General features: G+C 42.8%; 1 protein-coding gene across 6 annotated transcripts in view; it reads left to right on the forward strand.

The window, feature by feature from the left end:
• The window catches only part of LOC137796658 (glutamate receptor-interacting protein 2-like), a 214,033-nt gene that overhangs the window by 153,526 nt on the left and 39,830 nt on the right, over window positions 1–20,677 (forward strand). For 5 of the 6 annotated variants that reach the window (XM_068594707.1, XM_068594705.1, XM_068594706.1 and 2 more), the window contains exon 2: window positions 18,654–18,731. In XM_068594707.1, the coding sequence (XP_068450808.1) occupies window positions 18,654–18,731 (78 nt within the window). Of the gene's footprint in view, window positions 1–252; window positions 320–18,653; window positions 18,732–20,677 lie in introns of those variants that run through there. The other variant, XM_068594710.1, reaches the window with a different exon arrangement.

The following is a 20,677-nucleotide window of genomic DNA, read 5'->3' on the forward strand; positions in this document are numbered from 1 at the left end:
TCCCTCTCTCCATCTCTCTCTCTCTCTCTCTCCCTCTCTCTCTCTCGGGGGTTGAGCGGTCGTAACGTAAGCGCCAGTCATCTCTCATCATCGCCACTGTGTTCCCTGAGCGCTCGGCAGTCCACATCTCTCCCCGTGTCTCTTCGTCTCTCCGTCTTCCTCCTCCTCCTCCTCCTCCTCTTCTTCTTCTTCTTTCTCCTCTTCTCTGTCATTGGTCTCTCCGTCTTCTCCTCCGTGGATGTGACTCTAATAAGTGGAAACTTGATGTCTGCCGTCATGTTCTGCGGACTGAGGAGGGACGTTGGGGCAAACAGTGTCGGTGAGTGCGGAGCTCGCGATGGAAATTCCTTCCAATTCCTCCGGATCGCCTTTTTTAAAAAAAAAAATGCTTCATTCATCGGCGTTAAGCTCCCACTGTTTGCGGTGATTCAGAACTACACTTCCCAGAAACCACCTGTCATTTTGCTTGGATGTTCTGTGGAAGTTTAGGTTTCTATATAGGTTGGCACTTTTTTTTTTCCTTATATTTTAATATATTTTTTCCCTCTCAATCCAACAAACATTGAGTCCAGAAATTGAAGACGTGCCTCTTTGAAAAGAATTGGATTACTGCTTCTGTGTGAGCTGTTTAATCGGTTTTACTGTGGGTGAAAAAAGAGACTGCTGCATGCTAGTTAATAGCCAAAGTAATCATCCTGACATCATTACGTTTGCTGTCATAAAGAGCGATGATGGCAATACTGCTGTGCTGGATCATAAAGTACAGTGTTACTGAGAAGAAGAACTTCTTTATTCAACTGGTTTGACGTTGTGTTGCTGTATTATAACAACGTCAGGGACAAAAACACAAGCAGCCCAAAGCCAACCAATCACAGCACATTGACCTCTGAGTTACACATCATGACCACCAGGGGGCGACTCCTCTGGTTGTATAGAAGTCTATGCTTCTTGTGTTGAAGCTGCATTCTCTCTCCTGACCACCAGGGGGCGACTCCTCTGGTTGTATAGAAGTCTATGCTTCATGTGTTACAGCTGCATTCTCTCTCCTGACCACCAGGGGGCGACTCCTCTGGTTGTATAGAAGTCTATGCTTCATGTGTTAAAGCTGCATTCGCTCTCCTGACCACCAGGGGGCGACTCCTCTGGTTGTATAGAAGTCTATGCTTCATGTGTTACAGCTGCATTCTCTCTCCTGACCACCAGGGGGTGACTCCTCTGGTTGTATAGAAGTCTATGCTTCATGTGTTACAGCTGCATTCTCTCTCCTGACCACCAGGGGGCGACTCCTCTGGTTGTATAGAAGTCTATGCTTCATGTGTTACAGCTGCATTCTCTCTCCTGACCACCAGGGGGTGACTCCTCTGGTTGTATAGAAGTCTATGCTTCATGTGCTAAAGCTGCATTCGCTCTCCTCACCACCAGGGGGCGACTCCTCTGGTTGTATAGAAGTCTATGCTTCATGTGTTAAAGCTGCATTCTCTTCTGACCACCAGGGGGCGACTCCTCTGGTTGTATAGAAGTCTATGCTTCATGTGTTAAAGCTGCATTCTCTTCTGACCACCAGGGGGCGAGTCCTCTGGTTGTATAGAAGTCCATGCTTAATGTGTTGAAGCTGCATTCTCTTCTGACCACCAGGGGGCGAGTCCTCTGGTTGTATAGAAGTCCATGCTTAATGTGTTGAAGCTGCATTCTCTTCTGACCACCAGGGGGCGACTCCTCTGTTGTATAGAAGTCTAGATATAAAATGACTCTACTTATCTCTTGATTTATGTCATTAGTTTATAATCTCACTTTCTAGTTTGGAGGTTCCAGCAACATTACTTTTGTCGTCTTGTTTTCTCCCTTTTAAACTTTTAAAGTGTGTTTCTCGGCCCGTACCAGAAAAGCATAAACCTGCCATGAGAACTAGGAATCTCATCACCCCTCGGCTGGCCCTTTGGTGTCGCTTCACCATGCTAATGACTCCTTACTGTGCAGAGAAGGGCCTTGAACACATTAACACACTGATGACCGACGCGCCTCAGTGGACGCTCCTACGCAGCACTGCAGGCAGCACGTTGGAAATGCCAACACCAGAACCGAAAAGGTCCCCGTTTAGTGCAACATGTCTGATTTGTTTTCATTATTGATGTGATGTGAATGAACGTTTCACTCGGTAATGATGAATGACGTATCACTCGGGTTGGAGTTGTTGTACAGCGGTGTAATTGAAGCTCCTCTTGCCTCATAAACAATCTTCAGACACCATCCTGCAGTACACAAACCCAACAACAACAACAACAGCAACCTTTTTTGTTGGTCAGCCATCGCGTTACAAACGGACACCACAGTCGTGACGTTTGCCCTTTCAACCAGTGCAAAGCCACTGAATTATCATTAATTCTGATTAATTGTATTTCTTTCTTTGATGAAATATCGTCCTCTGTGAAAAAAGTTCATGAGCCTTTTATTCCTTTTTTTTTTATCAAACGCCAAACAGGTCCTGCAGCGGCAGAAAAGACCCCTCTGTAGTCGCTGGGTCTTTCTTTGACGACGCAAAATCCAAATTAGATCGGCGTTAACGGTAAATGGACCCGTACAAGGTGCCACATCACCTTGATGGATTATCTAACATTCCTACACCGTAGGCGCAGCTACGGGAGCAATTTGGGGTTAAGTGTCTTGCTCAAGGACACATCGATATGTGCTAGCGGAGCCGGGAATCGAACCGCCGATCCTCTGATTGAAGGACGACCCATCAAAAGTCGCCAGGTCCTCGTTTGACGCCGCAAAACCCAAATAAGATCAGAGTAGAGGCGTCATAATGGTACTTGTAGTTTTCCGAGCACACAAAGCACTTTGACACTACATGACATCATTCACCCATTCATACACTGATGGGAGGAGCCACCATTCAAGGCGCCACATCAGGATTATCTAACATTCGTACACAGTAGGTGAAGCTACGGGAGCAATTTGGGGGTTAGGTGTCTTGCTCAAGGACACATCGATGGGGCTCGCGGGGCCGGGAATCGAACCGCCGATCCTCTGATTGACGGACGACCCTGCTCACGGTAAAAAAAAAGAGAAAAAGACCCATCTGTAGTCGCCGGGTCCTCGTTTGACGCCGCAAAATCCAAATAAGATCAGAGTAGAGGCGTCAGCAATGCGATTGGTGGTCGTCCAATTCACAACGACGGACGTACGATTGAAACAAAATACAGAAACTTAACCAAAGAGAAGCTAAAAATATAAATAATATTCGGGTCATGTGATTGGACGTGTTGGCCTTTTGAGCGATTTTCCGTACTTTTCTCCACAGCTGATTTTCACGGGCTCAAAGTATTCTCCACACCTCGATAGTCCGGACTCTAAACAAATGGGACACCGGCACAAATGTGATTACGGCCTTTTACTTCATAATATACTGCGCCAGTAGAGTAATAGCAGCGTTAGAGGGATACATCGGGGGTATTAATAAGGTGAGCTCCATCCTATTTCACGCGCCAATGAGCATAGCGGGAGCTATATTCTCCTCTCCGACGGGACTCCGAGGCGAACTAAGCCGAATCGCTGTGCCGAGGAAAAACGTGCAGCACGGCTCAGGGATCTGCTTTTTTTTTTTTTTTTATGATTTCCTTCTTTAGTTTGGCGCAGATAAAGACTCGACAGAGGTCTCCCCGTCTCGCGGCGGCACGCTCCGTTAAAACCGCAGCCCGCACTTTGCCGTCGTCTTTAAAAGAGATTAATTTGGAGAAGTCAAGCGGTTATAAAAAGGAAGAGGAACAGCAGGCCGACACACATTTTTGGATGATTTGTGTTGCGATGTCTACACTGCGGGGGGGGGGTCGCCACTACTTCTCGTGTTGTATACGGGATCTTTAAGGAAATCAGTGCAAAAAAATGGAGTATGATGATGTTTTTTAAAAACATTTTTAGAGCTGATTTGCTGGGTTTTCTCAGCACTTTCAGAGCTAACCGCGCTGAGAGTTTAATGGAGACTTGCTGTGAGGCCTGTGAGCCGTGCAGTTTGTCTCTGCCGTTCCCAGTGAAACTGCATTTTCAAGCCCAGCATGCTGTACCCATAATCCTTCAGGGCGGGGCGGGGGGGGGGGGGGAAGCGTGACGGCGGTGGCAGGCGAGGAGGAGAACTCGTTGAAAATATATTTTCACGTGACACAAAAACAACACGCGGCGGTTTGTGGGGTTCTTTCATACGTTGTATTCAAAGTGACGCGTCGCCAGAAGGACGCACGTTTCCCCGCGCCTTCGTCTTACTCGTGTCTCCGCCCTTTTACAGGCGTACGTCGCACAAACCATGTGACCGGTTGATGACGGGACTGTCTTAAAAAGCCACTTACCTCTCATTTTCACCCTTTCATCCGTCTCCCTTCGCCGGCTTCTGCTCAACCTCGTCAACGCAGTAAACTGAGCAACATGTCGGATCCGTGGCATGGGAGTGTTGGCAAAGAGAGGAACTAAACTGGAACTTCAAAGGACTTTTTTGATGCGTCCCCCCGCCCTCCCGCCCTACACCTGCCAAGCTGTTTTTTTCCTCGCCTGCTTCTCTTCCGCTGTGAGCTGTTTCTTTCTTTCTGTCTTTCGCTTTTTTTTTTTTTTTTTAACACCAGCTTTTCTTTTGTTTGTCATGTTTTGAGGGAGGTTTGCCGCCCATTACGCCGGGTTTAGTGACATATTATGCGCCTTTTAAGAGTTGGAAAGCAAAATGCACGCCCATTTTGAATGTCATCGGGCCATTAAACGGCTGTTATCGCCACCGACGCTTCAGCGGGGGCAAATTGTGCTTTACCCACACGGTGTGTGATGTAACACACGGTTTACGCCATGAATTGAAACCAAACTACTTGGTACAGTTTGGGGGAAGATGACGGTTTGGGTTGAAATGGGTACGTTTGCTGCATCCCATTGCACTTCATTTTTTTTCTCTATTGCATCACATTACGCTGTGTTGCGTTCAGTGCGTTGTGCTACGTTCTGTCATGTGCATTACTAGCTTTAAGTTATGCCGCTTTAACTCCAGTCACTTTGTCTCACGGTACCTTACGATGCTTTACGATGACGAGCTCCATGTCGCGTTGCTTTACATTAGCTAACTTTATGGTACGTTGCTTTACGTTAGCTAGCTTTATGGTACGTTGCTTTACATTAGCTAGCTTTATGGCGCGTTGCTTTACTTGGCTAGCTTCATGGCACGTTGCTTTACTTTGGCTAGCTTTATGGCGCGTTGCTTTACTTGGCTAGCTTTATGGCGCGTTGCTTTACTTGGCTAGCTTCATGGCACGTTGCTTTACTTTAATTAGCTTTATGGCGCATTGCTTTACTTGGCTAGCTTTATGGCATGTTGCCTTACTTTTGCTAGCTTCATGACACATTGCTTTACTTCAGCTAGCTTCATGGCACGTTGCTTTACTTGGGCTAGCTTCATGGCACGTTGCTTTACTTGGGCTAGCTTCATGACACATTGCTTTACTTCAGCTAGGTTCATGGCACGTTGCTTTACTTTGACTAGCTTCATGGCACGCTGCTATGCTAGCTTTCATGGCATGCTGCTATGCTAGCTTCATGGCGGGTTACGGCACGTTGCTTTACGTTGCATGGCGCTACGTTGCGTTGTGAACTTGAGGACTGATCCTCCTCCAAAGAGTGAACACTTTGAGCTCATTAATGTTTTAAAGTTTTACCCAACAAAAAGTTGAGAGCTTGGAGAGAAAAAAGAAGTAAAAGAGCATGAGATTATTAGAGCCGGTGACACCTATCTTCACCCGCCCCCACCCTGCCCTCACCCAGCCACATCCACACAGGCTGCAATTAACCACAACAGAGAAGCTATTAAGCACCCTAATTACTGCTTGTTCCTTCCATAGCCGCTCTGTACGTGTGGGTGAGCCGCAGTTGTGCACGTTGGTGCATACACGTCTGCGACGGGGTGACAGAGTTTGTTCGCATAAACGTGTGTGTGTGTGTGTGTGTGTGTTTATATTTATGTGTCACATACGTGCTCAGCGGGTGGAGGAGGGTGAAACGGTTTATCTGCGTTACGTCTTCTCTCTCTCTCTTTTTACTGTCTGTCTCTCTTTTCGCCTCTCTGTGTGTGTGTGTGTGTGTGTGTGTGTGTGTGTGTGTGTGTGTTAACAATTGCCGCACTCTGTGCCAGTGCTGTCGCGGACAATAGCTAATTACACATCTTCACCGCCTCAGGCATCATAATGACCGCAATCAGATGCCTTGGAGCGTGTGTGTGTGTGTGTGTGTGTGTGTGTGTGTGTGTGTGTGTGCGTATGTCTGTGTCATGTACACACACAGAAACATGTCGACATGCACAATCCTTTTTGCTTTGCTGTGCTTCGGTACATGCATCGCGTCCTCGTGATCCAAAGACAAACTGAGGGAACGTTTGCAGTGGTTTAATTTCATGCTCGTGCCACAGCTATGAAACACAATGTTTGTTAATGTGTGTGTGTGTGTGTGTGTGTTAGCACATGAATGGACTATTGTAAATCGTGTCAATAGCATTGATGTTTTCAGCAAAGCAGATAACTTCAACTGTCATTTATGGGCGTTATTACTGGCGTTAAACACCCTCTCCTGGCTCTTGGTATTGAAGACTGCTGCAGGTGACATTGCCACTAAATACCATAAAAAGACACCATGTGTTAGTCTGTCCCTGAATATTTATGAAAGGGCTGAAAATATATACATCTATGCTCATACTATAAGTAATAAAAGGTTAAAAGGGCCAGCTTCTAGCATCTCTGGCAGAAATGGAATAAAATCCATAAATATGTTTTTATTACCTGAAACTAAGCAATCTTTGTGTAGAGTCATTGTCGAGCAGCGTTATTATGGTATGGATAATGGTATGGCGGCATTACAGCGTCACCGAGGTGGTCGGCGTTACCGCTTTCTTGGAAATGGACGATATTCAGCCGAATATTGGGTATTTTTTACTGTAACTGAGAGGGAGGAGATGCTTTGGATCAGACTCAAGCGTGTCTTGGATCGGGCTTTGGCAAAAAAACATGAACACACGCTGTTACGCATTTTGAAGTAAAGGTCCCCGAAGCGTTACTTCTTCTTTTGAGGTCGGTCTCATGCGGTCCGTCTTTCTGAGGCGGGAAAAACTTTTTTTTCTGTTTCTGGATCCTGAAAAAAAAGTACAAAGATTCACGAACCGACAACAATAGTTTTCAACCAATTACACAGCGAGGAAATCTGTGTTGTTAAGACCAATAAACCATTTGTTTTCTACCAGAATAACTACACAGCACTCATAAACAACGTAGTGTTTGACAGTCAAAGTGTTTTTGTTTTCGCTGAATGATCGACCGAAGTGCCCATGAATGAATCTGTATGAATCTGTACATGATTACAGTGGAAAAAGGCAGAATTTTCCAAACAACTACATTGGTTTGTGTTCATGTCCCAAAGGGCCGTCTCAAAAGATTATGATGTAAATGTGAGATTAAGACGTGACAAACACAACAGGCAGAAATAGTAAAATATTGGTTTCCGTGCCAAAAAGTTATCATTTGAGTCACCGAGTGTTGACAGATTTATAAGAAATATGCCCAAGACATATTCTAGTTCTGAAAACATGCACATTGTGTAAACATTGTGTATAGTTTGTTTGTCTATAGACTCAAATATATAGTAAATTATATTGTTTATTTGCACACTCCCCATGAAGCTTGGTCTGCAGTCTGAAGTCATTCCTGAGTCACATTCTCTCATTTTGATGAAAGTAGTGACAGACAACACTTCTACTCAAAAAACGATGACACTAAATCTGCCATCAGACATTTATTTACATGTATCTACCATTTTATTCCTATATTCCACTGCTCTTGTGAACCTAAGACCTTTTGGTAAACCAATTTCCATCACCAAAACAGTTCGTCTACATGAGCAGGCTAAAGTTATCAAGCTTAAATTTGTCTGCTTCAGGGTCATATTATCACTTCACACTTGTGCCTTAGGACAATGGTGCCTCATTACATAGAGTGCTGAGATTGTTCTGCATTTTTTGATGTGACACACGGGTATATATCTTGTAAAAAGTTAATTTAAGAAATGGTGTAAAATCGAGAAAATGACCTCAAACCCCAAAACATGAAACATAAAAACACGGGCCTTAGTTTTTACACCCCAGGTTTATAAATAATACATAATTATACTTATCCAATTCACAAGAAATAGCGAAAAAAATGCGCAGAAGCTTGGAGTTTAGGGAAATAGTTTTGTATTTTAGATCCATTTAAAATTTATGTCATTGCAAAACATGTTAGCCGCGGCGCGCGGCAAATTTCGGCGGGAGTCAATGATCGCTAACGAGCATAGTTTGATACCTTTTTCTGAGAAAAATATTGATTGATTTGAAAACCAGCGGGTCTTTTTCCCGCTCCAGTGGTTGCCAATCTCTCCGTATTGTGGCCCGTGAATGAACAGGTGCTGCTGCCTTTTGTCCGAACTCCTCCGGCGGCTCTTACTCGCATTGTGGTGACGCCGACCCCGATAGCTGAATGCTCGCTTGATTGTGACTCGAACGCCTCGTTTGACTAAATGAAACGGGCGCCGAGTGCGTCGCTCCCGTTCCATTCAACCTTTTCAACGGCGTCTTCTTGTTTTCTTTCATGTCGCCAGATACTACTTTATGTTTTTATATTCTTCCGGCAGCAGTTTTAATACAGACGTTGGCACAATGCAAACACACACAACACAAACACAAGAGCATTATGCATTTTCAACTCAGACAACAGCACTTCATAAATAGGCAGCATTGTTATGTTAATACACTATTGTGTGCAGTGCTTGTACCTTCTGGACATTCATTTGTTGTTGCAGCCTCACAGATTTTCATTAAGGGGATTTCTGTTTTTCACAATATGAAGATTTCTTCTTTTTTTTAAATCGTTCTGGGTCGTAATAAAACTAGCCATGAGTCATGATTCGCTCACAGATTTTTTTTTAGAGAGAAGGAAAAGTTCCTGCAATCTTTGTTCGTGCTAAAATGTGTTTTTGCAGGTTTTGAAATTTCAAAAACTGGACAGCGGTGGAACGTAAGAGTACATTTACTCAAGTATTGTACTGTACAAATTGGAGGTACTTGCTGCTTTTTACTACACTACATCTCAGAGGTACATATTGTACTCCTTACACCACTACATCTCAGAGGTACATGTACTTTTTCAGGACGTAGATGGTTACACATAGTTAGATGTGTTGGTGAAGGTATTGATTCAACACGCCAGAGAGGAGGAGGCCACGTCATGTGTAATTAAATAGCTTGTTTTTCAACCACGACGGCTAAAAATTCTCTCTGAGACATTCGAAATATGCATCCTGGTTCTATATATTGACTGGAAGAAAAAAATAATAATACTCACAGGATAAAGGAGGCAGACAGAAAGTGAACGATTGAAAGCGTGTTCAAACAAACACATTATTACATCGACTGGGTTTTTATACAATCAACTCAGGGAGACGCGGTGGATGGAAACTTGGAAAAAGCACTTTCTATAGTACGCAAACCAGGAAAACCTTTTTTTTTTACAGTCTCTAATAGAGCACCTTATTTTGTACTTGTTATTTTTGAAAAATATTATATATATTGCCTTTTTGAGATGCAGGAAATATTTTCAGTTCAACAGGTTGGATTCAAGTACAACATACGGATCAACAGAAATGTTGTTTTTTGTGTGCTTTTTAAAAATACATACATATTTTTGTTATTAATCATTCCCGTACTGTAAAGATAAAATATGTGTTTCATGTCAGTGTGAATTTCAGCTTATTTCTTATAGTTAAGAGCATGGAGGCAACTACACATTTTTAGTACAGGTGGGAATCACCAGAAGTCCCACGATACGATATTATCACGATATTGCGATATTATCACGATATTGCGATATTATCGCGATGTTGCGATATTATCGCAATACTGCGATACATTGATGTATCGCCATATATTGCGTATTGTCTAATCTCTTATCTAATAAGTTAAGGTTTTTAGTCTGTTCGTCTCACTTGAATCATTTTTATTGCACCGTTGCACCGTTTTAAAGACTCTTACTGCTGCGATGACATAGTGGCCGTCCAATTGTAAGTTCCCATGAAGTTTAACACACACACACACACACACACACACACACACACACACAAAGACATAAACATCTTGACTCTTACAACAGTTTGGTCTGTTTGTGTCACGTCTGTGCATCTCGTCATATCTCAGGGTCATCTGGAGCGAACGTCCTTAAATTTAGCACGAGCTTCCACTTCGACTCAAAGATGAGCCGATTCGATTTTGGTGGTCGAAGCTCATCAGAAACTCACAAAACACATTTTCTTTCCCCATGTCTCAAGAGTCCACGTGCTAATTACGACAATTTCGCATCATAGTCTAATAGGACGAAAAGATAAAGTGAAATTTTGGATGTGTCAATGATAGAACAAGCTTTCCTATGAATTCTTCAAACAAAGATAATTCTCCCACTGCAGTTTACTCTTCCACCCTGCAACATTATCACGTCTTGTTTTATTGATGGATAGCCGCTAACGTTCGGTGATGAACGAGAGTTCCTATAAATTCTTCACAATAAAAGCCCCACATTATTTAAATAACTTATGCTTTGAAGCAGCGAAATAAGGATTTATTATTTATTTTTTAATCAGCGGCAACTCAGCCAGCAGCGATCAGATGGGCTCCGGGTCCTCCGGTTCCTCCGCTTGACAGTTAATATGTCCTCAGTTTACGAAAGTCGCACTGAAAAGACATCTCTCTCTCTCTCTCTCTCTCTCTCTCTCTCTCTCTCTCTCTCTCTCTCTCTCTCTCTCTCTACACACCTGTTATATCTCACCCACTTCATCGGCTCTATCACTCTCACCTGCCCACTCTGCTGCAGCCACTGCCTTCAGTATTTAACCCCGAGCTTCACACACACTCAGTGCCAGATAGTTCTCAAGAGCATGACAGACCGTCCAGCGCTTACCCTCAGACTGGGTTTAGTCTGGACTTCCCCAGGTACCGGTTCCTCTGTTCTTCAGCTTCTGGTTAAGGAGAGCTCTTGTCCAATCACATTTCACCTTTATTTCTCTATGGTAGAATAGTGGCTTAAACTACTTGGGGACGGCCTGCTAGCATTATGGACGTGTGCTGTGATTGGTCAGTGGTGCAGCGTCAGTAGATGGCGGTAATGCACCTTTTGATGGATTACCTCCATCTTAAAACCCCAAAAGAAGAAGAAGCTACTACCTATATAACCAAGAGAGCCAATCAAGACTATGACTCCTCTGAGCGTGAGGGGGTTGTTTCCCTGTCTGAACTTACGCTGGAGCTTCATGTGTTTACACAAAACAAAAAATACCCGATAGCTGTGGCGTCATAATGAGGTGGTTAGGTTTTTATAGCTGTAGAGACAGCACTGAAGGCCCAGGTAGAAAATCCACAGCCCGCCCACTGACCAAATGATACAATTTCATAACTAGCTCGTATCGCTCGCATTTGGAACGAGTACTGATGACTTTTCAGGTCCTTGCGTTCGGTCTCTTTTGCGCCTTCGTTCTTCTTGACAGAACATTGTAGTTCAGCTTCCGCCGTCGTGCCGTGCGGGTCGACTCCTCGCAGCTCTGCAGTCGGATCGGCTGAGCGTCGCTTCTGTGTGTTGCAAGATTGCGAGGAGGCAGCGAGGGAGTTTGTGTACTACAGCAATCGCGTCTCTTTTCGTCCCCGAGGTGACGACAGTGCATCCTCATCGTCAGCGGCCTGCGAGGAAGACGACGCTATTGTGTACGTGTGTGTGTGTGCGCGTACTGTTTACGCGATGTCTTTTGCGTGCGTGTTTCGTGTAAAGGATTTGGTGGAAGCTTGAGGGAAAGCCTGCACTCCACAGAGCCGTGTCTGTTAGTATTCCCTTCATGCATGCGCGCACACAGGCCTCGCAGGTGTTTCTGTGTAAAGCTGGATGTTTTTTTAATCTTCACCCACAACCCTGTAAAACAGGCAGAAGATGCTGCACCTGTAGTTTGCATTTCAACTCCAATAGGTATGCGTGTTGGTCAGAAGAAACACTCTTTGCATTATTTAAGTATGTAAGTCTGCTTTGTTGTGGCTGCTGACTTTGCTGCATGTCTCCTTTTTTAATTCTTGATCACAAATACAATACATTTTGCCTCCTCCACATAGGTTATGTTTAGTAAACTTCCACTGGAAAAGGTACCAAATTTTGAGCCATAACCTTAACCCTAAATGCTATAAAACATTTTTCTGTGAAGGTCAAAGCAAATTGGAGGCCAATTTGGAGTAAGCAGAGTGGAGTTATGAACTTTTCACACAATTACCCATGATGTTGTTACACGTTAACACAACAGGTACATCTTGAATCACTTTCCTCGTGAAGGTTGTGAAAGTAGTTGTGGTTTGATGTCAACATGGATCAACAAGTTTGTAAATGTGTGTTTGGTAGGTTTATTTCTCTAATGTAACAATACTTCTTAGCAGTAACTTTTATACTGTTGGAAATCTTGTTTATTTCTCTGTCAAAAGGTGCCCTATTTGCGAGGAACATGCATTGGTGGGTTGAGCAGCATGAAAAATTTGCCAAATCTTCTCTGCCAACGCCAAACAACTTGCTCTGCTGTTGCTATCGACTCTTATTGCGCTTCCAGGACCCCAAAGGTGCTTCATTGGAGGCAATCTCAATGCAGAGATGTTAAAGATGAGATAATGCAACCAGCAGCAATCCAATTGCTCCACAGTCTGGGACCAAACTCCATCCTCCAAGATGGGTCTGGGGTCTGGGAGTAGAGACAGGATTGGCCTCCAGCAGTCCTGACCTCAACCCAGCTGAACACTCGGATGGAGGTGCCGCTCGTGGACGAGCGACCGACACAACCACGTTGGCGAACTTGCTTGAGGGAGTAGACTGCCATCCGGTGCCATGTTGTCTTGTTTCTTGATTGTTACCAATAGACTTCAATCGTCCAATCCACCAAACAAGAGTCAGTAACAGCAGAATCAGCAGTTCAGCATTGGCAGATTTGTGAGATGGAAAACGGGCCACATCCTGCTCGCTGAAGACATTCAGGCTTATGGACGAACAGGATTGACAGGAAGCCATTGGAGTACGTGCACTCCATTGTCTTCACGGGAAACAACTTTGTTAGGTTCAGGGAAAAAGATCATGGTTTGAAATAACAGAAGTGGCGTTACATAAATACAGACATATCAATGTTAACTTATTTTTTTCCACGAGGGACAACGGTCTCCTGCGTGAAAAGCTAGCTTTTGTTTGGAATGGATTCAAAATGGTGTAAACTCAACAATATCCGCTTTTACGGAGTGAAAAATGTTAATAAGTCCTTTAGTTTTTTGCTACTTTTTGCTCGCGCTGTAAGCGTTATGCTGCTGCTGCTTGTACTGGAGGGCGGGAGCGTCTGGCCTGACGCCTCGTCTATAACTCAACCTGTTCGGTAAGCTGACAGCGCCAGCAGTCATTAGCTTAATCGCTTTCAAATTATTCACCAGGAGAGACTAATTTTTCAGGCAGAGCTGAAGATCGGAGGAAAAAAGGCGGCAGAGAGGACAAAAAAAACCCCCAAAAAAACGTGTTTGAGTCGAAGGAAGACGGTTTGTCTACCGGATCACGTGGCGTTGCTTTCCCGACAAACGTATTTGCAGTCCGCCGGTGACTCGGCCACCAGATCCTCGCCGCGAGACGCGAGAGGGTTTTTCGGAGGGCGAGAGAGCCGAGGATTCACACTGCTGCTGGGAAAAAGTAGTGACGAAAACCCGCTTGTCTCACATCCAGTTACAGAGACGGCCAAGTCGCCTTCAGCGGTTTTGATGTCTCGAGCTACTGTGTGCGTTTGTGTGCGTGTGTGTGTGTGTGTGTGTGTGTGTCAAGTTCCTGTTTATATAACAGTGCGTGTTGATCTTGTACAGACACATTATTTAGTCTGTTTTGGTGCCGGTGCAGGTGTACGTTTGGTGCCGAAATCCTTTCGGGTATGCATCAGTCTGTGCAGCCGGAGGCCGTGCATGTCAGTGTGTGTGTTTGTGTGTGTGTGTGTGTGTGTGCGTTCGAGTGTTTGTGTATGTGTGTGTGTATGTGTTGATGAGCAGCCTCTGGGGTCCATTATGCCTGTGACAGCCCCACAGCGGGGGAAAGCAGCCAGCCAGATAACTTAGGAAAGTGGTTTAAAGCAAAATTGAATACACAACTTATGAATTATTAAACTCATTACACCTCTGTGAAGATCGCTAAACTGCGGAACACAACAACAATGGCCTCCTTTTCCGCTGTCACTGCTGGGGAGAGAACTGATTTCCAAGCATTACCGGTGGGGAGAGTGCTGCATATTTTAAAAGGTGTTGGAGGGAAATGTGTCACCGTATGGAAAACACTTCATACACCGATGATTGTTGTGAGGCGAGAAACTACTTGTATGGTAGAACAATACTTCATACATAGTGACGATGTTGGATCTTCATGTGAGAAAAATATATATTTTCATGACCTGTATATATGTATATATATGTGTGTATATATATATGTGTGTGTATATGTGTATATATATATGTGTGTGTATATGTGTGTATATATATATGTATGTATATATATATATATATATATATATGTATGTATATATATATATATATATATATATATATATATGTATGTATATATATATATATATATATATATATATGTATGTATATATATATATATGTATATATATATATATATATATATATATATGTGTATATATATATATATATATATATACATTTGTGTATATATATATGTATATATGTATATATATATGTGTATATATATATATATGTGTATATATATATATACAATTTTCTCAAATCAGGAGAGAATGAAGGTTTAAAAACATGAAGCATAGACTTCTATACAACCAGAGGAGTCACCCTCTTGTGGTCAGTAGAGAGAATGCAGCTTTAACACATAGAGCATATACTTCTATACAACCAGAGGAGTCACCCTCTTGTGGTCAGTAGAGAGAATGCAGCTTTAACACATAGAGCATATACTTCTATACAACCAGAGGAGTTGTCCCCTGGTGGTCAGGAGAGAGAATGCCAGTTTCAGACACTTCAGCATTGAGAACTGGAGGTTTCCTCAGAGGAATCGCCCCCTGGTGGTCATTAAAGATAATGCAACTTTAATGCATGAAGCATAGACTTCTATACAACCAGAGGAGTGACCCTTGGTGGTCAGTAGAGAGAATACAAGTTTTTGAGACACCCAACTGAGAGAACAGTTGATGGAGAAGCTCCAAACCAAACGGTTGAGCTAAAATTAGCAGAACTTCTGTAGCTTTCACCAACATATCAATGAATAATTTACCCGGTGGTACATTTTCTGGACACGGGGGCAAACAAACACGCCCCCACGTTCAGCTAACACGCATGTGCGTGGATTGTGACTGGAAAACTCGTGTGGGGGGAATAAAGCAAGGATTTATAATTGAACTTTTTAAGTATAAAAAAAAATGGAAACCACTAGCTAAGCTTGGTGACAGTATCATTAAATATGTCCTACATACAGGAGCTTTTGAGTCAATGGCTAAAAAAAACTATTGCAGTGTCTTTGTCGCAGGGAAATTGAGTCTTGAAGGCAGCTGGAAAGGATTGTGAATGTAATTTAAAGTGGAATTTAAAAGCACAACTAAGTAGATAAAGGATTTTGCAGGACATCCTTTCCAACTGCTTAAACTCTGTTGATAGTAAGCTGGTTTAAAATGCTGCTTCAGGTGCCGGAAAACATAGAAAAGGAAAAACATATTTACCCTGCAAGTTTTTACAGGGAGTTTAAGCTCGCGGTGTAATTGTCCCTGATTATAATGCAACTTAATGACACTTCTGTAGGAGGGCATGAAAGTTGTAGAGAATTGGCTTATGAATTGTTAAACTTATTCCGCCCCTATGATGAGGCAGAGGTCGTAAAGTAGGACACATCCGCTCCCATCAGAGCCTCAACAACAACAACCGCGGCTCCGCTGTCACAGCCGCTGTCAATCTGAGTAATAGAGTCTGGGTTAGCAAAACACTTCATTTCCTACATATATCATAGATGAGACCTCGGAATATATAAAATAAAAATGCCTAAGAATAAACGCTAATGACTCCTTAATAACTAGGATGATGAAAAAACACTTTGTGAGAAACATGTTCAAAGATCAAAGTAATTCTTCACTGAATGAAGATTAAAGAAGATATATCTTTGGGCATTGTTGGACCAAACTGTCCAAAAATTGCCCCCCGTTTGCATGATCTCAGCTAATAGGAACGCTGAAGTTACTTAAACCGGTCGGCCGTGAGTTTTTTAGCTGTTTTTGCAGTAATATTTCACAATCATACTAACACAAGAGAGAAGTGGACGTCACCAAAGACTTTAACTGGAATCTGCTTCTTTGGCTTCTCAGTGCTAACGTTACTGGGTTAGCCTCTTTGCTAACGTTACTGGGTTAGCCTCTGTGCTAACGTTACTGGGTTAGCCTCTTTGCTAACGTTACTGGGTTAGCCTCTTTGCTAACGTTACTGGGTTAGCCTCTTTGCTAACGTTACTGGGTTAGCCTCTTTACTAATGTTACTGGGTTAGCCTCTTTGCTAATGTTACTGGGTATTGTCAATAATGTACTGTTCAAAGGTGTTGTGTGCTAAAGTTACTGGGTTAGCCTCTTTGCTAACGTTACTGGGTATCGTCAATAATGTACTGTCTAAGGGTGTTGTGTGCTAATGTTACCGGGTTAGCCTTGGTGCTAACATTACTGTACTTTGTGCTAATGAGTTAACTTCAAGACTTCACTGTCGGCTCATTATTTCGTGTTTTCTTCCATTTTTTCCCGTTACAAGCGGTCGTTTGGGTTTTGTGTACTTGGCTAACGTAGTGTTGCGTTATTGTTTCGACCGATCACCGTACACAAAAGTCACTCACGGTTCCTCTTGGACTGGGAGAGGACTATACTCTGAGATAGGAGTTGAATAAAGTCCCTCATAGCGGCGTTCTTCTCGCTGTGGAGGCAATAAAAGAAATGGGAGGCAGTTTAAAAGTGCAGTTCCAGACAGACACCTGTGGAGAACTGAATTCACGACTTATCAAATATTAAATTCCTCGCACATCTCTGCCCCAAAGCCTTTACCAGAAACCATAAAACAGGACATCTGTTCCCCCCTGTGACATAACAACGATGGCAAAGCAGGAAGGAAACTGCCGTCTTCGACACTTCACAAACGGTCTTTCTGTCTATTCACCGACGTGTCAAACTGTTGATCAGCAGTTATAGTGGCTGTAAGCTGCCGGGAAAATCCTTCCTTACACGTAATCAATCAATCATCCAATGTGGCAGAAACAAAGTAGACGCAATGCATTTGTGATAGTGCCAAGTCGATTATATGTGAGGGAGTTGTTCTTTATGTATTTACATGGTAACTTTGTAGAAATTCTTACATATTTTCCACTCGTCAGCAAGTAAACGCCCCTGACACAGCACTTTGAGAGCAGTTTGCAGCTCTTCAGGCAAACAGACCCACTGCGGCTGCATCTGTTCAATGGGAGCGGAAACTGGGATTTTTGGATGGTTTGTGAAAAAAATTAATAAAGTGACATTCTTCTGGATTGTATGAAACTTATCATATCATTTAGATTTACGCTACGGAGGTTTTTCTGGATGTTTTTGGGCAACTCAACCCATGTGTTAGTTTGATGTATTTGACTCTTGGGTAAAATTAACAATGTACTGATGTTGCCGTTCCACTCGTGTGGCAATTAGTGAAAAAAAAACAGCAAGAGAAGCAATGAAGTAAACATAAATACATGAGCACATAACAGAATATATTTTTTTAATCTGTTGGAGACCTGTGGGACACTCTAATTTATACTTACATTGCAAAACACAGAAGGAGGTCGGTCTGTCACCATTCACCATTGTTACTTTAACAGGTTCAACCTATAAAATATTGAAGTAGTGCAATATAAATGGTATGTAACCCACGTAATAGTGAGCCAGAACGTGCATGAGGAAGTCAGTGAGTGTGTGGACCAATCCCGAGCTCCACCCTCACGGATTTACGGACTTTGGGGCTCCCGCTGACACCGTTAGGGTTTACTTCTGGGTGTTTCAGTCTCTGGCAGACATTTTGAGCCCTTTATGAACCCTTTCCGTATGTCACCATTAGATGCCGACTCTGTTCAAGGGAATTACCCAAAGTTGCTAATGTGGCGTTGAACACGCAATTCCCAATGGAAGCATGGAGACGTGAAAAAAAGTTCAACAAAGAGGCACGAGGGAGTTTGGGCCGATAAAATACCTTTACACGACGACGTTACGGATCAAAGATGGAACATTTTTATCCATTTTTCAAACATTTCGACATAAACGAGTAAATAGATCATTTCAAACGACTTCTCATCTCGTGAGGAAGACGTTCAAATCTGTGCATAAAAAGTATAAAAGAGACAAATGTACACAATGTTTTATGTAGTCGCGTGATGTGTTGCACCATCAAGCTGAGGATATTTGATGAGGGAATAATTTACCTAGAACATCCTAAAGAACTACATCTACAAAACGGCAGCATACTTGTGATTGACCTCTAAAGCTTTACTGTGTGTCTCTGTTTTCTCTAGATGACGGTCCATATGGAAAAACAAAGGATATCTCTGGACCGGAGCAGACCATGGCCTCGAGAAGACACAGTATACCAGGTATATATACAACGTCTATCCATCTGTACCTATGAAGCTCGGAGGGCTACTGTAAACTCTTGTCATCCACACTGAACGCATCACAATAATCTCTCATCATAATTTGTCTCGGACAAATGCCAAAAGTGACATTTTGTGACGACAGTCGGTCGCGTAATGAGTTTGAGGCATTTACTGAAGCAGCTTCCTAACTGGATAATTTTCACTGGAGTTCACTATCAGATTCTGATGTACTTTGTGTTTGAGTGGCAGGGTGACCTGATGTCTGCCGATAACAACACGGTCCCAGGTTGACTGATTAAAAGTGTTTGCCCTGAGAGTGTCTCATCAAACCGTGGTACTTTAATATGGATTGCCACAATGTATATTTTTTTTACGGAAAGACCATTCAGAAAACAATCACTCTATATGTATGCTGACCCAGCAAGCATACAATATGTTTTTTTATCTTCTCCATTAGCCGAGCCGCCAGGAAAGGAATGTCCATTTCTGCAAAGCCCCTGGTATGTTGAATGTCAGAATTTTGGCATTTGATCAGAAAAGGTCACATCGCACATCAAGGGACCATCATTGAAAGTTACGTGGCATCATAAGTAGTATAAAAATAAAAAAGTTAGCTTGAGGTGTTTGGGCGAAACAAACAGATCTTTCAGAATGTCGGCTTTCCCCTCGTTGTGTAACGTTGTGACGTTACAGTGTGAGTCGGTCCGCAAAGAGTGTTTTTTTTTTTGTTCCGTCACGCTGTTGCAGTTGATTTTTTCCGTTTTCTTACATTGCTGCATTAAATTGTTAAGTTCTGTTGTTCCGTTACATTGCTACATTACATCATTGCGTTCCGTTACATTGCTACATCACATTGTTGCATTCTGGTACATTGCTACATTACATTGTTGCATTCCGGTACATTGCTACATTACATTGTTGCGTTCCGGTACATTGCTACATTACATTGTTGCGTTCCGGTACATTGCTACATTACATTGTTGCGTTCCGGTACATTGCGACATCACATTGTTGCGTTCCGGTACATTGCTACATCACATTGTTGCGTTGTGACATTATTTTAACATGATCCTTGATGTTTTAACCTTAACTAAGTAATTTTGTTGCCTCAACAATTGTTTCACGTGTGTGTTGAACAATGTGGCATTGTGCGCTTATGCAAGTGTGATACAAAGCTGATATAAAAAGTCCTTATGAAACACATTTTTAGTGCAGAAATATTCAATGTGGTTTTCTCTCCTGTGGTTTGGAGAAAAGCTCGATGACATTTTTTTTTTTACACGTTCTTCATCACGTGAGAGATTTGTGTTACATGTGTGAGATGCAAGCAAACTAATGATAAAATGATGCTTTGTTTTAAATTATATTTTTATATCTGTCTGTCTCTTCATTTCCTCTTTTCTTTTATGCTTTTCTCCCTCGTCTCTTTATTAATCTCCATTCATCCACGCAGTTACATAACTGGGCTCTATTCTCGATGCAGCGTCACCTTCCTTCAGGTACACAAGTATGTGTCTCATTCACCTTCCATACTCACGTTGCTGTTATTATTTGAGTAAAAAATTCATAACAATATTTTTCAATATGTGTGTGTGTGTGTGTGAGACTCCCATTTCCCTGATAAAATGGCGTCCCTCAGTTCTCTGTTAAGATAATAGAAACCATCTCATAAGTTTCTTTCTGTGTGTCGTTCGTATCTTCTCGTGTGTGTTCTGTATTCCCCGAGCGTCAAAATGAAATGCCAGATAAATCTTTGTGACGCGGTCACTTCTGCGTCTGCGGAGGAGAAAAAAAGAAACAAAGTCATTTTGTCCTGATCCATTTCTTTGGAGTCCGTCGGCATCAAATGTTGGTGCTGCTATCCGAATAGGAAGAGAACTAATGAATGAAAGACTGCGACACTGCAGATTGTGTGTGTGTGTGTGTGTGTGTGTGTGTGTGTG

This window comes from Clinocottus analis, unplaced genomic scaffold (genome assembly GCF_023055335.1).
Source record: "Clinocottus analis isolate CAN_PGR_092001 unplaced genomic scaffold, fCliAna1.0.p SCAF_3, whole genome shotgun sequence".
NCBI lineage: Eukaryota > Metazoa > Chordata > Actinopteri > Perciformes > Cottidae > Clinocottus > Clinocottus analis.